The 21,179-nt window shown below is 41.1% G+C and overlaps 1 protein-coding gene across 1 annotated transcript in view; it reads left to right on the top strand.

Moving 5' to 3' along the window:
- Window positions 1–20,154, top strand: part of EloB (transcription elongation factor elongin B) — a 116,206-nt gene extending 96,052 nt beyond the window's left edge. Inside the window, exon 4 of the mRNA XM_080284982.1 lies at window positions 16,508–20,154. Within this exon, the coding sequence (XP_080141108.1) occupies window positions 16,508–16,616 (109 nt within the window). The 3' untranslated portion in view covers window positions 16,617–20,154. The remainder of the gene's footprint in view (window positions 1–16,507) is intronic.
- Window positions 20,155–21,179: the final 1,025 nt, after the last annotated feature.

Below are 21,179 nucleotides of genomic sequence, written 5' to 3' on the forward strand. Positions count from 1 at the left end.
GGAAAGACGAGAGGAAGGAGTAGTTGCAAGGAGAGTGGAAAGGTTACAAGAGGATGAGAAAAAGGCAGAGTATAAGAGAGAAGTGGAGGAACGATTGGGCAAATATGAATTGGAGCAGATGGGAGACGTGGAAGGTGTGTGTAGGATATTTACAGAAGAAATATGTGCAGTATGTGATGTGGTGTGTGGAAGGAAGAGAAGACGGAGGGGGGTGCAAGGAACAGTGTGGTGGACTGAAGAGGTGAAACAGGCTGGGGCATAAAAGAAGAAAGCATACAATGAATGGATGAGAAATAGGGATGTGGAAGAAGTTGAGAGGCGGAAGAGAGAGTTATATGTAGAAAGAAAGAGAGAGGTGAAAAGATTAGTAAGAGAGAGTAAGAAGAGAGTGGATGAGGAATTTGGAAGGAATTTGAGTGTAAAGTGGAGGGACCGTAAGAAAATGTTCTGGAAAGAGGTGAAATGAGTAAGACAGGGTGGAAGTGAAGTTAGCAGGGGAGTGAAAGATAAAAATGGTAGATTACTAGTGGAGAAGGGAGAAAAAGTGAGCAGATGGAGAGAACACTTTAAGGAATTGTTGAACATAGAGGATGGAAGTAATGTGAGTATAAGTGGCTGGGGAATGAACATAAGAACATAAGAAGAGAGGATAACTGCAGTAGGCCGGTTGGCCCATGCTAGGCAGCTCCTAGAAGAGTAACTGAACTACTAGAATGAGATAAGGATAGCAAAGAAGAAGGCTCTCCCCTGCCCTCCAAACCCTCCAGCCGAAGCCGGCAGGAAAAAGTCAGAAAGAACACCACGCCATATAGAAAAACTGGCCTGGACATTTTACAGGAAAGTGTGAAAGGAGAATAGAGACTATCATAGTGTAACCTGAAAAGAAAAATTTTTTGAATTAGTATTGGTTATAAGATTTTCTTTACTCTATATCCACCCCTTATTTGTCATATGCTTATCTAGCCTATGCTTGAAACTCTCAATGGAAGAGGCAGCAACTAATTTACTAGGTAGCTTACTCCATTCGTCTACTTTTCTATTACCAAACCAATTTCTACCGATTTCCTTTCTGAAACGGAATTTTTCTAGTTTGAAACCATTATTTCTAGTTCTATCCTGTACGCTCACTTTAAGTACCTTGCTAATATCTCCCTTATTTATACCATTCATCCACTTAAACACCTCAATTAAGTCTCCCCTTACTCTACGCCTCTCTAGCGGATGCGGACTTAGTCTTTTCGGTCTGTCTTCATATGACAGGTTCCGGACGTCATGTATCATTTTAGTCATTCTTCTCTGTACATTTTCTAACGAATTAATATCCAATCTATTGTAAGGACACCAAAATTGTACTGCGTAGTCTAAATGTGGCCTTACTAATGCTAGATAAAGTTTCAGTATTACTTTAGATGATCTATTGCTCACACTTCTCGAAATAAATCCTAGGACCCTATTTGCTTTATTTCTCGCATTAATGCACTGTTGCCTAGGTTTAAGGTCGTTACTAATCATAACTCCTAGATCTCTCTCGCATTCCGATATGCTAATTTCTTTGTTATCTAAGCTGTATTTAGTATCTCCAATGGTCTTGCCTACGTTAAGAAGGAGGGAGGTGAGAAGACTGGAAGAAATCAGTAGGATAGAAGTTGTGGAAGCAATGAAGAAAGTTAAATCGGGGAAAGCCCCAGGAATTGATGGAGTGTGTGGTGAAATTCTGAAGCATGGGGGAGAGATAGTAGTAGAATGGATGTGGAAGATGTGCAGATTGGCCTGGGAGGAAGGTAGAGTCCCGGAGGATTGGAAGTCAGGTATAATTATTCCCTTGTACAAAAGAAAAGGGGAAAAAGAAGTGTATGGTAATCATAGTGGCATTTGTCGTCTTAGTATAATAGGAAAAGTGTATGGTAGGATACTTATTGACAGAGTTAGAGAAAGAACAGAGAAATTAGTTGGAGAAGAACAGGGAGGCTTTAGAAAGGGAAGAGGTTGTGTAGATCAGATATTCTTAGATCTTTTGTGGAAAAGTTTCTAGAGAAGGGAAAGAAGTTGTATGTGGCTTTCATGGATTTGGAGAAAGCATATGACAGGGTGGATAGACAAGGATTAGGAAAGTGTTAAGAATATATGGAGTAGATGGGAAGTTGTTGAATGCTGTGAAGAGTATGTACGTTGGTGCGAAGGCTGCAGTGCGTGTGGATGGTGAACTAAGTGAATTTTTCTCTTTGAAAGTTGGGTTGAAACAGGGATGTGTCATGTCTCCATGGTTGTTCAATCTGTACATGGATGGTGTAATAAAAGAGGTACAAGGTAGGGTAGTGGATGTTGGAGTGGCCCTGGTGAGAGAGGATAGTGTTTGGAAACTCCCTGTACTGTTGTTTGCAGATGATACTGTGTTGTTGAGTGAAGAAGGGGAGCTGCAAGGCTTGGTGGATGAGTTTGGGAGAGTGTGTAAGAAACGGAATCTAAAGGTGAATGTAGGGAAGAGTAAAGTGATGGTCTTTGAGAGAGGTGAAGTCAGTGAATGTACAGCGAGGTTGGATGGTGAGGAATTGGAAAATGTGAGTATGGGTAAGTACTTGGGTAGTGTGATGAGTAAGGATGGAGGTTTGGAGGGTGAAGTGCTTGAAAGAGTACAGCAGGGAAGAAAGGTTGCTGGTTCTTTGAAAGCAGTGATAAGAAACAGGGAAGTGAGCATGGAAGTGAGAATGTTACTACATGACAGTATTGTGATACCAACTCTAATGTACGGAAGTGAAACTTGGACGTTGTTGGAAGGACACAAGTCAAGAGTGAGAGCAGTGGAAATGAGTTATTTAAGAGGAGCCTGTGGAGTCACATGGAGAGACAGGCTGACGAATGAGGATATAAAGGAGCGTTGTTGTGTGGATGTGGATGTGGTAGGAAGCGTTATGAGGAACACACTGAGGTGGTGTGGCCATGTGGAGAGGATGGAGGGTGAAAGACTGACGAAGAGAGTGTATGTGAGTGGGGTGGAGGGGGGAAGAGGGAGGGGGGAGGCCGAGGATGAGATGGAGGGATGGGGTGGAGAGGTATATGAGAGAGGGAGGTGTGAGTTGGGAGCAGGGCAGTGAAATGGCGGGGGACAGGGCGACTTGGAGGCAATTTGTTTGTGGCCACCCCAAACGGGATTGAGGCGTCTGGCAATAGATAGACAACACAAAGCAGATATACTTTGCTTGGAGAGCTTGCGGCCAGGTACACGCTTCTCCGTCTCCTCGGCTAGAGTGTTCATAGGCAAAGAGCGATAGAATAAACCAGTTTCGTCAGCGTTGTAGACATGACCGAGAGTGAGGCCCTCCTTGTCGATCAAGCTCTTCACCTTGTGCCAAAACTCCTCTACTCCATCCTCATTATCGTCCAAAGCTTCGCCATGAGACTTGCGGTTGGTAAGGCCATGTTGTAACTTGAACGCGAAGAGCCAACCCTCAGATGCTTTGAAGTCTAGGGCGTCGTGAAGCCTTGAGAACTTCTCAGCAGCAGCCTTCAGCTCCGTGCCATGCACCATCACACCAGCAGCACGTTGCTGTCGATACCAAATCAACGTAGAGCGTTCGACTTCAGCATACTTGGGAGTAAACATCATCTTCCTCTCCATGGTGCGTTTGCTTTTCGACGAGAAGTCAGCCGTGTACTGCATGAGTTTTTCTCGGGCTCTCATGATATCAAACAAAGTAGATCGGGCCAGGTTGAACTCACGAAGGATGCGTGACAAAGACCATCCCGCATCCACTTTCTCCAATATCTCTCTCTTCTTTTCCAGAGTCAAAACCACTCTCATCCTCTTCTCAGGCGGCGAGGCCATCATCATCACACATGAAAAAGAGGCACGAGAGCAGCAGGAGAGCCTGCTGCAGGTAAGGCACCATTACAAAAGCGAGCATGTGGGCAGCCATGACGACGAGTGTGCACTCACGACAAGAGATGAGCGGTAAGTGGGGAGGATGCAGGGGTGCTCTAGTGGACGTCGGAGGACTGACACACCAAAACAAAGCTGTCCCGCGCCGCGCGCACCAAGTTCAAATTACAGGCGGGAAAAAGTCGGATTTTTTTCGAATTTTTTGCGGTTTTCGGACCATTTTGGGAATATTGGATCCTGGGACGATAATGTCCAGTAAGTGGGGATGTCCAGAAAGTGGGCATCCGGATAGTACGGGGATTACTGTATATATATATATATATATATATACTGTATATATATACTGTATACACACACAGTATATATGTCCTGTATTTATATTTACTATATCTCTCATCTCATCAGCCACTTGAGTGTCCACTGCAGAACTGGCTTATCCTGACCGAAGTGGGGATGATACAGCCAATGTATCTCCACCAGCTTAGGCTGTCTGGTAGAGGTTGTATGTAGGGTGAGAAGTGCTTGTCAGTGTAATAAGTGTTGGAGTGGCATTGGATGTGTGTGTAGTCTGTGAACCAAGTGTAATCGGCCCGTGCAAGCTGACTGGGCGCAAGCATAATTTATAGTATGCGGCACTGGTTCAGCCACAGCACCCCTTGTGTCTGCCAATGCAGTACATTGCCAGAAGAACGCTCCCAAAGTTTATTACCCTGGCGGGGCACGAACCCTCGTCCTTCAGTATACGAAGATGCACACTTTACCACTGTACCACAGAGACTCCATATAGTATATATATATATATATATATATATATATATTTATATTTATATATGAGGCCGTGCGCGCGAGTTTGTACCATGCGACGTTTTTTTTGAAAAGCCAGAAATCGCATTTAAAGTTTGCGAATATTGAAACGATCATAACTCCGTTGTTTTTAAAGCAAGAGACTTCATTCAAAGACCAAAACGAAGGGTAAAATATGCTGAATATGTCCATAATGTTAGTCATTGAAAATAATATACGCAAATATACGAAATTATATTTTTTTCTAAATGCCAGTGATCAGCGATTTTTAGTATACAACTTCAACGAAGTATTACTCTGTTCTTAATAATGCTAGAGACTCCATTAAAAAACCATAGTAAAGAGGAAAGGATGCAGATTATGAGTGTAAAATCAGATTTCGGATAAACCAATTAGTGCAATAGAAAACGCCTGTTTTCCAAGTGCGACAGAATTTTCTCTCAAAGTTCATGATCACAAAACCATTCAATACATAGTTGTTAATGGACATAAAGACATCAAATTATAGCATAGTATAGTGCACAGATTAAAAGCAGGGAAAAGTCACTTGGAGTAGTTTTTGTCCAATGACAATGACGCTTGAGGCAAAACTGGTCCTTCGCAGTACCACCAACAGCATGCGCTGGAGATGCTGAAAATGGCACATAGCCACACGAGTTTATGGGTTAATGAGAAACAATATTGACCTTATTTAACATGTCAGAGCATTGACATAATTTACTTAATAATCTGGTACGTAAAGTAAAATTATATTCACAACGATTGTTAGATGCTAACAATAGCTAATAATGTATATAGGAAGTGGATTGGTGGTGACTCACTGCGTCGGTGGCGCTTGGTACAAACTCGCCTGCGCTGGCGGTCTGTCACCCACCCTCACATCACAAATCGATTTCAGTGTTGTGTTTTGGAGGACTTTCAACCTTATGTCTAGTTTGAAATTGTACCAAGCGACATGCCTGGGATATAAAAGAAGGGTTAAAATAGTGACATAACATGAAAACGCATGATTGGCTTGAGTTGCGCTTGATACAAACTCGCACGCGGGGCCTCATATATATATATATATACAGTAATCACTCCAATATCCGACGTAATAGAGCCATAGGTAGATCCGGATATTGGTTCTGTCCGGATATTGGGCCCCAGCTTATGGACTTGTACTTATGGACCCTAACTCAGAGAAACACCTATACAACTCCCTCTGGACATGCATAGGACCTATTTAAGAGCCAAATCACACCAATAAGGCACATAAATAACTGAAATAAATGCAAAAGAAACATAAAATTAGGGTTTAGAAGTAGGTTCATACAATAATAAACATTCTGGTGACTGGCTCCTGGACTGGTACTTACGGACCCTAACCTAGCCTAACTCAGAAAAACATCTTCCTACTGCACATGCATAGCTCCTAACACCTTATTCACACCAATAAAGGACATTAAAGAGTGAAATGAGGTAAGTATAATGTGGAAAAAAGTACAGTATGAAACATTCTTACGTCCGGATAGTGGGGATGTTCGGATATTGAGCGTCCGGATATTAGAGTGATTACTGTATATATCAATCAATCAATCAATCATTTCCTGTGGCACCCCACGGGATGCATAGGGTCTCAATGAACTCTCTCCACCAATATTTGTCTCTTGCCATCTCCTTCAGGTCCCACCAAGCATTATTGTTGTGCATACTGATGGTGATTTTTTTTTTCACAAATAAACTGTGATAACTAGTGAGTGATGATTAGTGAATAAAAAATGAAAATTATGAACAACCCTGCAATGGTGATCACAGTCTGTCATTGCTACTTAACAGTTATTCTTGATACTTTTGTGGTGACTTGGTTGAGCTACTGTACATATCTTCATAATACTGCTAGTGTACACTGTATGAAAGCATGAAAAACCCTTCACTCTCATCTTAAATGTCAGGACCAACTGCCTAGCCCCGGACTCCTACGCTCCTCATGGGGCAATGTAGGATTGGATGATGGATGGATGGATGGATGGATTAGTGCTCAGTCAGTTGTTAGTGTACACTGTATGACAGCTTGAAAAACCCTTTGTATCAGTACATAGTCAGTTGTTAGTGTACATAGTATGACAGTTTGAAAAACCCTTTGTACTAGTACATAGTCAGTTGTTAGTGTACACTGTATGACAGCATGAAAACCCTTTGTATTAGTACTCAGTCACTTGCTAGTGTACACTTTGAGAGCATGAAAAACTCCTTGTATCAGTACAGTTGAAGTCCGGTCTTTCGGCACCCTTCCAGACCAAACAGGTGCTGAAACATTGGCTGCTTTTCTAGTGTGTGATTTTTTAAAACTATCAGAAGTGAATAAAGAATACTCGGTGTGTTTTTTGTGCATTTATTTATAGAAAACACAAACTACAGTAGCTCTAACCAAGGTGTATTTGTGCATATGAAGTGTATGCACGGATGATCTGGTTTGGGACTGCAAGTGTGAGCTTGATTATGGGCCTGCAAATGAAGAATGAACGCATTCTAGCATTTTTTTTTTTTTTTATTTTTTTATTTTTTTTTTGTCACCCATACATAATACAGTATTCGATAAGCAACATGTGCATTTATGCATATGAAATGTATGTACGGATGATCTGGGTTGGGACTGCAAGTGTGAGCTTGATTCTGGGCCTACAAATGAACAGTGAACGTATTCTAGCTTTTATTTTTATTTATTTATTTTTTATTATTTTTTTTTTTTTTTTTAGCCATATGCAATACTGTAAATATTCAGTAAGGAACAAATGGTGTATTTATGCATATGTATGGATGATCGGAGTTGGGACTGCAAGTGTGAGCTTGATTCTGGACCTGCAAATGAAGAATGAAAGCAATTCAGTGTTTTTTTTTTTTTTTTTTTGTCAACTATACGCATTACTGTAAATATTCAGCATTTACCCCGTGGGGGTAGGTTTTTTTTTTTTCAAGAATACTCCCCCAGTATCCCCCCGCTTGTCGTACAAGGCGACTAAAAAGGTTGGCAGAGGGTTAGTGCCCCTTTCCGGAAAACAACTACCTAATAAGACGAACAAGAAGCCTCGGACAAGGACTGACCAAAAGATGACGACCAAGGACCGGACAAAGGACATGGTAATTGCAATATGGAATGTAAGAAGTGCGAATGATGAGGTGAAAGAGAGAGAGATTGTCCAGGTGCTTGAGGGTGCGAAAGTTGATGTATGTGGAGTAACTGAAACTAAATAGAAAAGTGAGAGTGTGAGAGAATGGGAGTACGGATGGGGTATATGTGCAGGAATAGGTGAGAATGAGAGGGCAAAAGAAAGGAGTGTGTATAGTTGTGAGTAAAAGATGGAAGAAGACCATAAGAGAGTATGGATCAGTTGGGTCAAGGATTGTGTGGGTATGATTGAAAGTCGGAATACAAATGTGGGCGATTGTGTGTGTGTATGCACCAACGCAAGATCGTGCAAGCAGAGTGAGAGAAGAGTTCTGGACAAATGTGGAAGTGTGCATGGAAAAGTTTGGAAGGAATGAGAGAGTGTTTTTGAGCAGTGATATGAATGGTAAAGTAGGGAATGTGAAGATTGATGAAATAGTTGGTGAGTGGGGTGTGCCTGCTGAGATAGATGAGAATGGGAGTGCGTTAGTGGACATTTGTGCTGGGAGGGGGTTGGTGATAGCCAATACCCTCCTCAGGCATAAAATGATCCACAGGTATACATGGCGTGTGATGAGAAGGGTGGGTGGTGAACTGAATGAAAGGAAGGCAGTGATTGATTATATGTGTGTGGATGAAAGGATGCGAAGATGTGTAATGGATGCAAGAGCTTATAGAGGTTGGGGGAGTGGACTTTCTGACCACTGCTTGGTGGTGGCCAGAATCAGGATCCAAATAAGATGGAGAAATAGGAGAAGGGAAGGAAAAGGAAGAAGGAGTATTTGCAAGGAGAGTGGAAAGGTTACAAGAGGATGAGAAAAAGGCAGAATATGAGAGAGAAGTGGAGGAACGATTGGGCAAATGTGAATTGGAGCAGATGGGGGACGTGGAAGGTGTGTGGAGGATATTTACAGAAGAAATATGTGCAGCATGTGAAGTGGTGTGTGGGATGAAGAGAAGACGGAGGGGGGTGCAAGGAACAGCGTGATGGAATGAAGAGGTGAAACAGGCTGTGGCACAAAAGAAGAAAGCATACAATGAATGGATGAGAAATAGGGACGTGGAAGAAGTTGAGAGGCGGAAGAGAGAGTTATATGTAGAAAGAAAGAGAGAGGTGAAAAGATAATTAAGAGAGAGTAAGAAGAGAGTGGATGAGGAATTTGGAAGGAATTTGAGTGTAAAATGGAGGGACCGCAAGAAAATGTTCTGGAAAGAGGTGAAGAGAGTAAGACAGGGCAGAAGTGAAGTTTGCAGGGGAGTGAAAGTTAAAAATGGTATTTAACTAGTGGAGAAGGGAGAAAAAGTGAGCAGATGGAGGGAACACTTTAAGGAATTGTTGAACATAGAGGATGGAAGTAATGCGAGTATAAGTGGTTGGGGAATGGCTGGGAGAAGGAAGGAGGTGAGAAGACTGGAAGAAATCAGTAGGATAGAAGTTGTGGAAGCAATGAAGAAAGTTAAATTGGGGAAAGCCCCAGGAATTGATAGAGTGTGTGGTGAAATGCTGAAACATGGGGGAGAGATAGTAGTAGAATGGATGTGGAAGATGTGCAGATTGGCCTGGGAGGAAGGAAGAGTCCCGGAGGATTGGAAGTCAGGTATAATTATTCCCTTGTACAAAGGAAAAGGAGAAAAAAAAGTGTGTGGTAATCATAGGGGCATTAGTCTTCTTAGTATAATAGGAAAAGTGTATGGTAGGATACTTATTGACAGTTAAAGAAAGAACAGAGAAATTAGTTGGAGAAGAACAGGGAGGCTTTAGGAAGGGAAGAGGTTGTGTAGATCAGATATTCATTCTTAGATCATTAGTGGAAAAGTTTTTAGAGAAGGGAAAGAAGTTGTATGCGGCTTTCATGGATTTGGAGAAAGCGTATGACAGGGTGGATAGACAAGGATTGTGGAAAGTATTAAGAATATATGGAGTAGATGGGAAGTTGTTGAATGCTGTGAAGAGTATGTACGCTGGTGCTAAGGCTGCAGTGCTTGTGGATGGTGAACTGAGTGAATTTTTCTCTTTGAAAGTTGGGTTTCTTATCACTGCTTTCAAAGAACCAGCAACCTTTCTTCCCTGCTGTACCCTTTCAAGCACTTCAGGGAAGTGAGCATGGAAGTGAAAAAGTTACTACATGACAGTATTGTGATACCAACTCTAACGTACGGAAGTGAAGCTTGGACGTTGTTGGAAGGACACAAGTCAAGAGTGAGAGCTGTGGAAATGAGTTATTTAAGAGGAGCCTGTGGAGTCACATGGAGAGACAGGCTGACGAATGAGGATATAAAGGAGCGTTGTGGTGTTGATGTGGATGTGATTGGAAGCGTTATGAGGAACACACTGAGGTGGTTTGGCCATGTGGAGAGGATGGAGGGTGAAAGACTGACGAAGAGAGTGTATGTGAGTGAGGTGGAGGGGGAAAGAGGGAGGGGAAGGCCAAGGATGAGATGGAGAGATGGGGTGGAGAAGTATATGAGAGAGGGGGGTGTGATTTGGGAGCAGGGGAGTGAAATGGCGGGGGACAGGGCGACTTGGAGGCGATTTGTTTGTGGTCACCCCAAACGGGATTGAGGCGTCTGGCAATAGATAGATAGAAAGTTGGGTTGAAATAGGGATGTGTCATGTCTCCATGGTTGTTCAATCTGTACATGGATGGGGTAATGAAAGTGGTACAAGGTAGGATAGTGGATGTTGGAGTGGCCCTGGTGAGAGAGGGTAGTGTTTGGAAACTCCCTGTACTGTTGTTTGCAGATGATACTGTGTTGTTGAGTAAAGACTGATGGACGAATGGGAGCTGCAGGGCTTGGTGGATGCATTTGGGAGAGTGTTTAAGAAACGGAATCTAAAGGTAAATGTAGGGAAGAGTAAAGTGATGATCTTTGAGAGAGGTGAAGTCGGTGAATGTACAGCGAGGTTGGATGGTGAGGAATTGGAAAATGTGAGTACGTTTAAGTACTTGGGTAGTGTGATGAGTAAGGATGGAGGTTTGGAGGGTGAAGTGCTTGAGAGGGTACAGCAGGGAAGAAAGGTTGCTGGTTCCTTGAAAGCAGTGATAAGAAACAGGGAGGTGAGCATGGAAGTGAAAAAGATACTACATGACAGTATAGTGATACCAACTCTAACGTATGGAAGCGAAGCTTGGACGTTGTTGGAAGGACACAAATCAAGAGTGAGAGCAGTGGAAATGAGTTATTTAAGAGGAGCCTGTGGAGTCACATGGAGAGACAGGGTGACAAATGAGGATATAAAGGACCATTGAGGTGTGGATGTGGATGTGATAGGAAGCATTAGGAGGAATACACTGAGGTAGTTTGGCCATGTGGAGAAGATGGAGGGTGAAAGACTGACGAAGAGAGTGTGTGTGAGGTGGAGGGGGGGAGAGGGAGAGGGAGGCTGAGGATGAGATGGAGGAATGGGGTGGGTTGGTATGTGAGAGAGGGGGGTGTGAGTTGGGAGCAGGGCAATGAAATGGCGAGGGACAGGGCGACGTGGAGGCGATTTGTTTGTGGCCACCCCGAACAGGATTAAGGCATCTGACAATAGATAGATAGAACATATGGTATTTTTTTTATGATAGAAAAAAACTTGCCTAACCTTGTATTTGCCAATAATGAACAGTTTTAACGTGTGTATCTGAAGCATTTGCACACATCAAGACTGTTAGTTGCTCCGTGTTACGTTTGAAGCCCTTTGCAGCCTTTTCATCAGCCCCAGCCAAAGTTCTCTCATGCGTATTCTTGAAAAATAGGCCGGTTTCGTCTGCATTATACATTTGGCACAGCAGTAATCCATGCTTTCTGATTAGCTCAGAAAATTTTTGGCTGTAGCGTTTGGCAGCAGCAGCAGCAGACTGGGATTTGCTGCTAACATCCAGCTGCCTGATGCCATGCCATTGCTTAACCCGCCGTATCCCAGGAGATTTTTCACCACTAACCCCCCCCCCCAGTCCCAGCAGATTTTCGATTGTTTTTTTGGAGGGGGCTAAAACCTCCGCTTTTTATGAGAAAACTTCGAAAATTCAGAGGGTGCTCAGTTGAGTTTAGAAACATGGTAGAAGTAAGAGTACCATCACCTTGTTACCGTGTTCTCTCAGGCCAGGCTGGAGAGAAAACATTTTCTATGGGAGGGGTAGCTATTCCAAACCATTCATAACTGGTTAGATATTTATTTACAGTACAATCCCAGTTAACCGGGTGGCTTGGGGAATTCACCTTCCCTCTTACAGATTTTTCCCGTGGTTCTGATATTCAAATCTGTACAAAGGTGATCATTATCACAGCAGTAAATACAATTCAGGTACTCACCACTCACATCAGGGGGCACACCAAGAGATTCCACCTGAAAAATTGCCTCGCAAACACACACCATGGTCATAATGGACGTGCATGGAATGCCTTGCAGTACCGGTACTGCAAAATGCACAAGTCCATTCTGTTAACTACCGAATAATTTCTTGTATGTACTGTACTCATGTGGAAAACTAAAGAAATAAAATCCTGAATATTTATTGGTAAATTATCACGACACCTGTACCCCCACATCGGCTTTGTTTACGATCCCGGCCCCAACTGACCACCACCATTCTGTCACTGTTTTGCACCATTGTTAACTACCAAAGTATTCGTTGTATGTACTGTACTCATAAAAGTGGAAAAATAAAGAAATAAAATCTTGAACATTTATTGGTGAACTGATGTTAAGACTGCACTGTAGAATTATCACACCTGTGCCCCCACACAAAGCTTTGCTTACGGTCCCGGCCCCGACTGACCTCCATCATTCCACCCTTCAACTGCCGCCAATCAGCTGTTTTGCACAAAATAAAATAAATGATGTACTTATGAAGTGCAAGCATATATATTTTTTTTTCTTCCAACAAAGTAAACCTTCATTCCTATTAACATTTTTTTTTTTTTTTTATCTCTGCCAGCACACATGCGTTCTAAGATGAATTTATGTGGTGCAAGTTAGAGTCGGTCCGTTAGGAAGAAAAACACCGGCGTTTGCTGATTTGCTTTCTCCCGAGATGTCTGGCCTACAAATTCCATGCCTGTCTTTGAAACGATTTAACCATCCAACACTGAAATCGCATTCGACTTCTGTATTCATTTTATTGTGAAACTCTCTTGCTTTTTCTTTGATAAGAGGACCAGAAATAGGTGCTCCCCTAGATCTTTCTAAGCAAAACCACTTGAACGATGAAGAGTATGCCTTTTTTAAATGGACTTACTTGTCTTGCTTTTCATGAAAAATTCATTGAGCTTGGATGCTGGGTTTTTATATAAATCGTTGGATTTCCTACATTATATTCGGTCATCAGTGTTTTATAATGTTTGCCTTTTTCAAGTCTATTGCATATGTCCAGCTTCTGTTTCAAGGTAGGCACGACATGCTTCCGTTTAGTTTGCTCTTTAGGCATTTTGGAATGTTGAAATTACCGTCCATCAGAGCAACACAACAGCAAGAGAGCTTGTTTACTGTCTGGTGGTAAAAAGCAGACTGGTGATTTGTGGAAATTGTGGAGGGTGTGGAGGATGACTGAATTCAAGTAGGGGAAAGAGAGAGGAGGAGGGCTGGTTAAGAGGATTTACTAGGGATTTACATTAGCCAGAAATGCCTTCACCTCGCTTAGTCCGACTTCACCCAGCCTCGCGTGACATGATAAAACGGCAGTTTGGCGGTCCATTCAAAATGGCGCACAGTTATAACTTACTGACATTTTTACCAGCCCTTGAATTTTCCCGTTTTTCTGAGTATTCCGTTTGTCTGGATACCGGATAGCTGGGATTGTACTGTATTTGGTATGAATTTATATGTAGTACAGGAGTATATTGGTTTTCACACAATAATATAGGCGATATAAGCGTTGTTCATTCACCAAACACATCAACATGTGGCACCTTTTTTTATGACGTTACCACCTCATCACTTCTGCTTGTTTCTTCCTCTGGCATATTTCTTCCTTTGTCCTCCACCTCAGGAATCACTTTTGCCTTGAATTTCATCATTGGAGAGACCGTGGTGTGACATGTCTTTACTGGCCACGTCACTGCTAACAGGTGAGTTGCCGAGAAAATGGCATGTGGGGGAAGGGGGGGTCAGGTGAGGCCAGGCATTATCCCCGCCAGGCATTGGGCAGAGGAAGGTCTCCCACATTTGCTTACCAAAAATCACCTGTGAAACTTGAAAAATGTACAAATGATGGACCTTGCAATTGCAAAGTGTATGGATACGTCGTCGGGTGTCACCGTGACAAAACATGGTGACGTATCCATACGTCGTCGGGACGCCTTGGGTTAAAATTCCTAAGCCAACCATCTGAGAAGGCACATGGTTCAGTTATTTTCATTTTCTCTTCAAATATCTTGGGGTTCTCTGTTATCACTGGGCCTGACACAGGTTTCCCTTCCGAGCGCTGCACCACAAACCACTTGTATAACACTTCATCAAGCTCAGTCAACTTGGGTTTTTTCATAACTTTTCGTTCAATCAGTGAGCCACTCAAACCTTTTGACACAAACTTGTAGAGGTCACACTTTTGTTTCTTTGTTAGGACTCCATATTATAATTACAATTCATAATAGATAGATAGATAGATAAATAGATAGATAGACAGCTCCATTCAAGCCTGGGAAAGGGAAATGATCTTGCAAGTTAAATGAGGAAATGTTGACCATTACACAGGAAGCAGCAAAGTCAGGCGATGATGTAGGTAGTGTGTCAGCGAGATAGCATGGGAACAAAGCCTAGTGACATACACACATACTCACACACAGGTTTCTGGAACTTTCCAACCACAGTGTAACACACGTGACACGACCCCTGTTTCACCAGAATTTTGGTAGCAGAGCTCAGAAGGAGACAGGCCATAGAACCGACAGGTAGTGGAGAGAGTGAACAAGAAAGAGGGGCCCAACTAGACTTACTTATTATATTGTCTCTGTAAGACATACCCTGCTCAACTTAGATTTTCTCTGAAGATAATAAATTAAGATCAACTCACTGTATTCATCTTTAATTCCAACTACAAGAATCGAGAGTGACAACTAAACAACAAACCTTCTCTACAAGTTACTACAAAGTCTTTCATGACATCTTTATATCATAAATCGTGAAAGAGCTCACGTTAAACTCTTCATTAATTTCTTTCTTGCAACACCAGCTTCCAATTTTTTCATTAATCTAGCTTTCGTGAAATAGAAAGCAACTTATATGTGCGTTTCTTCATCACAGAAGAAAGCTGTCCCTTTTATTGAAGTCATTTTCCAATGCTAAGCACCTGAAAAACAGAGTAAAACCAAGACAAATTTCACCATGAGTTCACTACAATTTCAAAAGTACACACCACTCATATTGTCTCACCCAAGCGTGCTGGTAGCTAGCTAGGAAGCCTTATGGGAGGAGTACGATGTCAAATAGAGTCATACACACCACTCATACCATCTCACCCATGACCACTGGTAGCTAGCCAGTGAGCCTTATGGGAGGAGTAAAGTCTGTGACATCACTACACTAGATGGCTGACAAACATGATGCCCTTTTCTAAACTGCCACGTACCAATACCTGTCGGAAAATGTGCTGAAAAGCCAGAAAACTCTCGGAATGGGACTGTTTCTTAAAACTGCCAAGTTGGATTTTCCGAGACATTGGTTGCCGAAAGACAAGTCTTTTACTGTACTTGGTATGTAAGTGTAGTACAGTCTGCAGTCATCTGTATGTGCAGAAGCTTTGCCTCAAGCACTTGTACCTAGATGCATTTAACCTCTATTTTTGTACATGTAATAATGAGCATATTACACTCTAATACTGTTTCTGTTTTTATGATACTTTGTGTGGGTAGGTCTTGAGACTGTGAGGGAAGGACACCATCCTTATTTGTCACAATCAGTTTACTTTCGATGGAGGTAATCTACTCTTCATCCGGGCAGATTGCCATTGTAGACATGATGCTTTGTCTCCAGAAGGACTTAGAATAATCATGGAATACAGGTTATTTTTTTCTCAGATTTGAATTGAAACCCCGATTTTGTGTGGAGAATTTTATGGCCAGGGATTTGTCACCCCTTTTTAATGTGACAGTGTTCAGATTGACTCTATTGGATAGGTATATGTGAAGTTACAGTACATGGTGGAAACCTTTTGGCCTGTTAAATGGAGCCAGGTTTCAGTGGGCTTGAATGATGAGTTAATGGAAGCATGGCCCATTGAACTGGGCAAACTTTGGCTATCTGGAAGCTGCTGCTACTCGCCCTGGCCTAGGGTTATAAAGGTCTGGATGGTGATGATAAATGCCTAAGTATATAGCTGACATAACTCAACAGACTTAACTGTACAGGAGTACAGTCACAGCCCGATTGCATTCTACTGGTAGAGTCTCGCATATCCAAACTTGCTTTTTGTATTTAAAACAAACGGTTGATCATACTCTTGCTGCTTGTAATCATGTCAGCATACAGCTCATCAGCACCTGTTGATTTCCCATTCCTCAGCTTCATTACAGCAAGCATCATTTCTGCTAATGTCATTTCCTAATTACATTGCTTTTCTATAATTTCTCTAATTGTCTTATAACAGACATGAGAGAGGAGACTTGGGGTTAATATTTCTGTAGTTATTATGTATTATGTTATGGTAGGAGATTGGAGGGTATCTTTCTGTACCGTAATTGTTGTGTAATATTTTTAGGCAGGAGAATGGAGAGTTTGAACCTCTGGACCTGACTCCCTTATCCTCTCCCCCGGAGCTGCCTGAAGTGATGAAACCACAGGAACCCCAGCAACATGACCTGAACTGAGGACCCGCCAGTGTTGTCGCTTGCCCGCCCTTACACTCCATCGAACATACACTTGGAAGTTTTAAGTACAGAGATGTTCAGTTACATACAGTTTATTGAACCAGTACTTATCACCTTCAAGTGTTAGAGAAACATTTTAAGTTGTGCCTGCCTCAGATATTGACCATTACTCTTGGGCAGATAAGAATTTCAGCTGTAGTCATTGCACTATTCCCAGAACATAAGAGTTCTTTATCATTCTGTAATCTTTGCACATGCCTAAAGTTTTGAAGTTCAGTAGCAAGGTACAGATATTGATATTTTTTCAGGGATAAAGAATAAAGATTTTTAAATGTGATCCATGAACATTATCATCTGATTATTCTTAAAAGTGCAAGGAAATGAGTTTCATGCTTCGTAGTATTATAACTGAACGAGCATTATGCCTAGATGCATAACCAGATGTATATATACAGACTAAAGGTATGCAAAATGGTAACATCATACAGATTTCTCAGACTTTTCATACATAAGAGAACAACATACTCTCTGAAATTGCTTTTTGTAACACTTTTTCTGACGTAATTTTCGGTTCTTTAATTTTGGATTCACCACACTTCTTTTTTGAAATTCCACCCTCCCTTTCACACACACACACACACACACACACATGTTAAGCATTAAGAGGAATTTACTGAAGATTGGGAGTTAGTTAGTATGAAACTTAAGCAAAATGATATAATAATGAAGAATGAATGTTTTCCTAACTTATAGGGTGAGTTCAGGCATAGTGTTGCTGTGCTGTGTTACTCACTAGGTAGTGATTTATTTTAGGATGTTGCTTTAGGAAATTTAAAAAAATCATTTACACCAAATGAACATGACATTTGGATACACATTTGAATTGTGTAATTTACACATCTTGCAGTCAAGTTGCAGACTGTAGGTGCTGAGCCTGTCAGTAAGGTTGTTTTGGCAGGTTCACAGTTTTACCTCGTTGAGAAAGTTCATGAGTTGATGCTATGATACTGCTGTACCAATATTTCCTAAATAATGACGTTGGATGAAGTGTTTTATGGTTCCTTGTTTTTACAAGGCAATATGGGTAAAGCCATTAATTTACCACCTTTTTTTCCCCCTCCCTCTGACTTCTTGCCTGTGTAATAACTAACTTATCGAAGAACATTTAATTGTAAGGATTTATAAATGAGAGATAGGCAATATTTTTGTTGAGAATACACAAGTATAACTTTGTTTCCTTTTTTCTTTGACCAATTTAAATCAATATTTCAACATTACAACTTCCTTTTGCCCTTGCCATAATAAAATTAAGTGTACAGTAAAGCACTGCTTAATTGTGTTTACCAAGAAAGATCAAACTAATCTTTCCCCCTGTAATATATTAAAGTGATTTGTCGAGTGGAAATGAGCACCTTGTACAGCAAGTTGAGTGTGCCCGTAATTTTCAGTCTGTAGCAGGTGTGTGTTCCCCACGGATAATTTTATACCTTTCTCAACGTAAGATGTAATAAGACATTTGTGTGTGTGTATATTTATATATGATGTGTTGGATCATTCAGTTCCATATATAAGAGAACAGTACTGTATTGTAAAATAAGTCAGTACAGTACTGCTCAAGGCAGTTCCCCATGCACATACAGTACATAGCAAGAATGATGTGGAATTTTGTGTTTTAATGGTTGGTTGGTAATTCTTGTTACATTATGTGATTATATAGTGGTTACTCAGATTTTACAAATTGTAATGTGTCATAGCTATAACAGTACAGTTTACATAAATTATTAGGTTGGTTTACATGACAATTATATATAAGTACAGATACACACATGTGCTTAAATGTTTGTATCAGCAGTTGCAGTCACCAGTCTTGCTTGCCTCAGTCATAGTCAGCCTCCCTTCAGACAGATTTTTCACTTTCAAAATATCTATGGTAACATATTGCTAGATATACAGTATTTTATTTAGAGAACATAGGAAATTTATATGAATCTGAGCCACTTGAGTAGAGTTATTGAGAACAGATGTTATTCAATAAATTTACTTGTGCCATGTTTGTCTAAATATGAATTTTTATACCTTATGGAATGTGGAATAAAGCTGTACTTTAGAGAAGTAATGCACTTGTGAATTGTTCTGACATTTCACTTGCGAACTCATGAAATATCTTGAAAAGTGCTTTCATCATTGTCTGTAATCTGTATCACTCTGGATTTGGAATAATTCTGTTTCCTATAGTGCACTGTATTCCTGCTGAAGGTGTTTCAAGCTCAACTTACCATGCCTTGGCAAAAAAATAAGCCTTACAGTAAGTCGTAGTTTTTTTTTTTTTTTTTTTTTTTTTTTTTTTCCCAAAATATTATGTCAGAATCAAGCTTCCAGTGCATAATTGATCTCTCAATGATGCATGAAGCTTGTGGCATAGCAGCTATGGAACAGTTTGTCTTGATACACTGCTGGTGCTTGAGTATACTGTATTATGTGCAAACTTGAACTGTGGAGTTAAGTTCAGGGTACATCAATGCAGTCAGTAGATAGCCATTGCATCAATGACTGGAATTTAATTCCTATAAAAGGCTGTACAGGATAAATTATTATTTTTTTTTTTCTTCTGTTTTATAGAGATGAAGCTTTTTGTGTCATGGTGCCATTAGATTGATAAAAATGTCTGCCAGATAATGAAGCTGGTGACAGATAGATAATAAGGCTTCAGCTCCCAGTTTTATGATGTCGTCTTGACTCGGGATACTTGACTTGTTCCTACTCATGTGAAATAGTCAGGAACCAAATCTGACAATGTATCCTGTCCACAGATCCAGTGTATCAAAGTTGGCCAGAGTGTCTGCATTTTGTTTGTGCCAGCATTATGCCAGTTTGAAATTAACTCTTGGGGATGACTCTTTAACCCTTTGAATCCAGTTAGTACTTCCAACCACCAGTTTTTTACTCAAGAAGGTTTCCTAGTATTGAAGGGGTTAATTGACTTTATCTAACTCCTCCAGTTTAAGAAGTCTCTGAATCTGAATAAAATAATGTGGAAGTAGCAAGATTGCCAGCTTAATTAAAAGATACATCATCAGAATGAAAGAATTAAGTATCAGCCATGTAATGGAATTTTACGTAGGTGTTGATGACAGGAATATGTGTAAAATGTCATGCTGGATATGTACTTTAGGGGACGTACTTTATGGCTTTTACACAGCAGGACAGAACCCACCTCGTTTTTGTTGGCTAGTTGCAGTTAATGAATTATAGGTTTTGTTAGGGAAATGTTTTAGTTTTCAGTACAACATTGGTAATGTAAACCTTGCCATTGAGTCATTTTTTATCACGAAATGTATACATCTGTGAAAGTTTTCATTTGCTAAGTGTACAGGGTAGTTAATTTTTTAGTCCTGAAAGTGTTTTTATTGTTATAATGAAGTTGTACTTGAAGCTTTAATTTATTGTTCCGTGAGTATTCATGTCACCATTCAGTTAATACTGTTTTGATCATATTGCATCATAAATTAGAATGAGGAAATAAATGTGTTACTTTTGACACTCCTTACTTTATTTTCATTTACCAAATTTCAAGCAGTGATGTTAGTTCGTAAAACATTTGATGTGCATCATCTTATTTATGATTTTTTTTTTTTTTCCGAGATCTCTCGACCACAAATTCCCCCCCCCCTCTCTCTCTCTCTCTCTCTCTCCCAAAACCAAGCCCGTCGTAGTCGTGGGGGGGCTTTGGGATCTGGGGCTGGGACCTGATGATGGGGGTGGTGTCCTTATACCCTGCTTCCCCCGCCCTTGGGTCCCAGTCCTTGGCCCTACTAATTTTGCTTGGTCCTTTTTCTTTTCTTCTCTTATTTTTTTTTTTTCTCACCTTCCTAAGGTGTGAGAGCCGTGCTGATGGGATGCAAGGCTGTCTCTTCTGTGTCAGTCGCTAACGGCCTCAGGGAACCATGGGTACGGTAGCCCTTGTATTTTTCGCCCTTACTCCTGACCGGGCTCTCAGGAGTGGACTAGTTAGTACTCCCTCATTATCGACGTTTTTTTTATTGACGGATTTGATTATCGACTTTTTTTTTCTGCTGGGAGTTAAATTATTATTATTAAAAAAATAAAAAAATTAAGAATTGTATTGGCACCTAGCAAGTTTGCGCGCCATCCCACCAGGTGTCTCTGGCTGCTCGCGGCATGTTCCCGCCGACCCAACAAACAACAGCATCAGTACACGTTTGTCTGTTGTTCTCACTGTCTCACATCGTGTTCGGCCACATCTATGGTGCTTCGCGATCATCATGGCTCCGAAGCGCCCTTGTAACACTCCAACTGGAAATAAAGCAGCTAAGAGAGCAAGGAAAGTACTTACCTTGGAAGTAAAGAACGAAATATTACAAAAACTTAGAAGTGGAATGAGCTATGCAGCGCTTGGTCGCGAGTATGGCATGAATGAGTCCAGTGTTCGTGGCATAAAACGGAGAGAAAAAGACATTAAAGATGCTCTGGCTTCGTGCACACCAGGATCGGCTAAAGTAACGATGCATGAGAGATAATGCCTTGGTGAAAATGGAAAAGGCA

The sequence above is a fragment of the Coenobita brevimanus genome, chromosome 103 (assembly GCF_032717465.1).
Source record: "Coenobita brevimanus isolate Jiangsu-jjx chromosome 103, ASM3271746v2, whole genome shotgun sequence".
Classification (NCBI taxonomy): domain Eukaryota; kingdom Metazoa; phylum Arthropoda; class Malacostraca; order Decapoda; family Coenobitidae; genus Coenobita; species Coenobita brevimanus.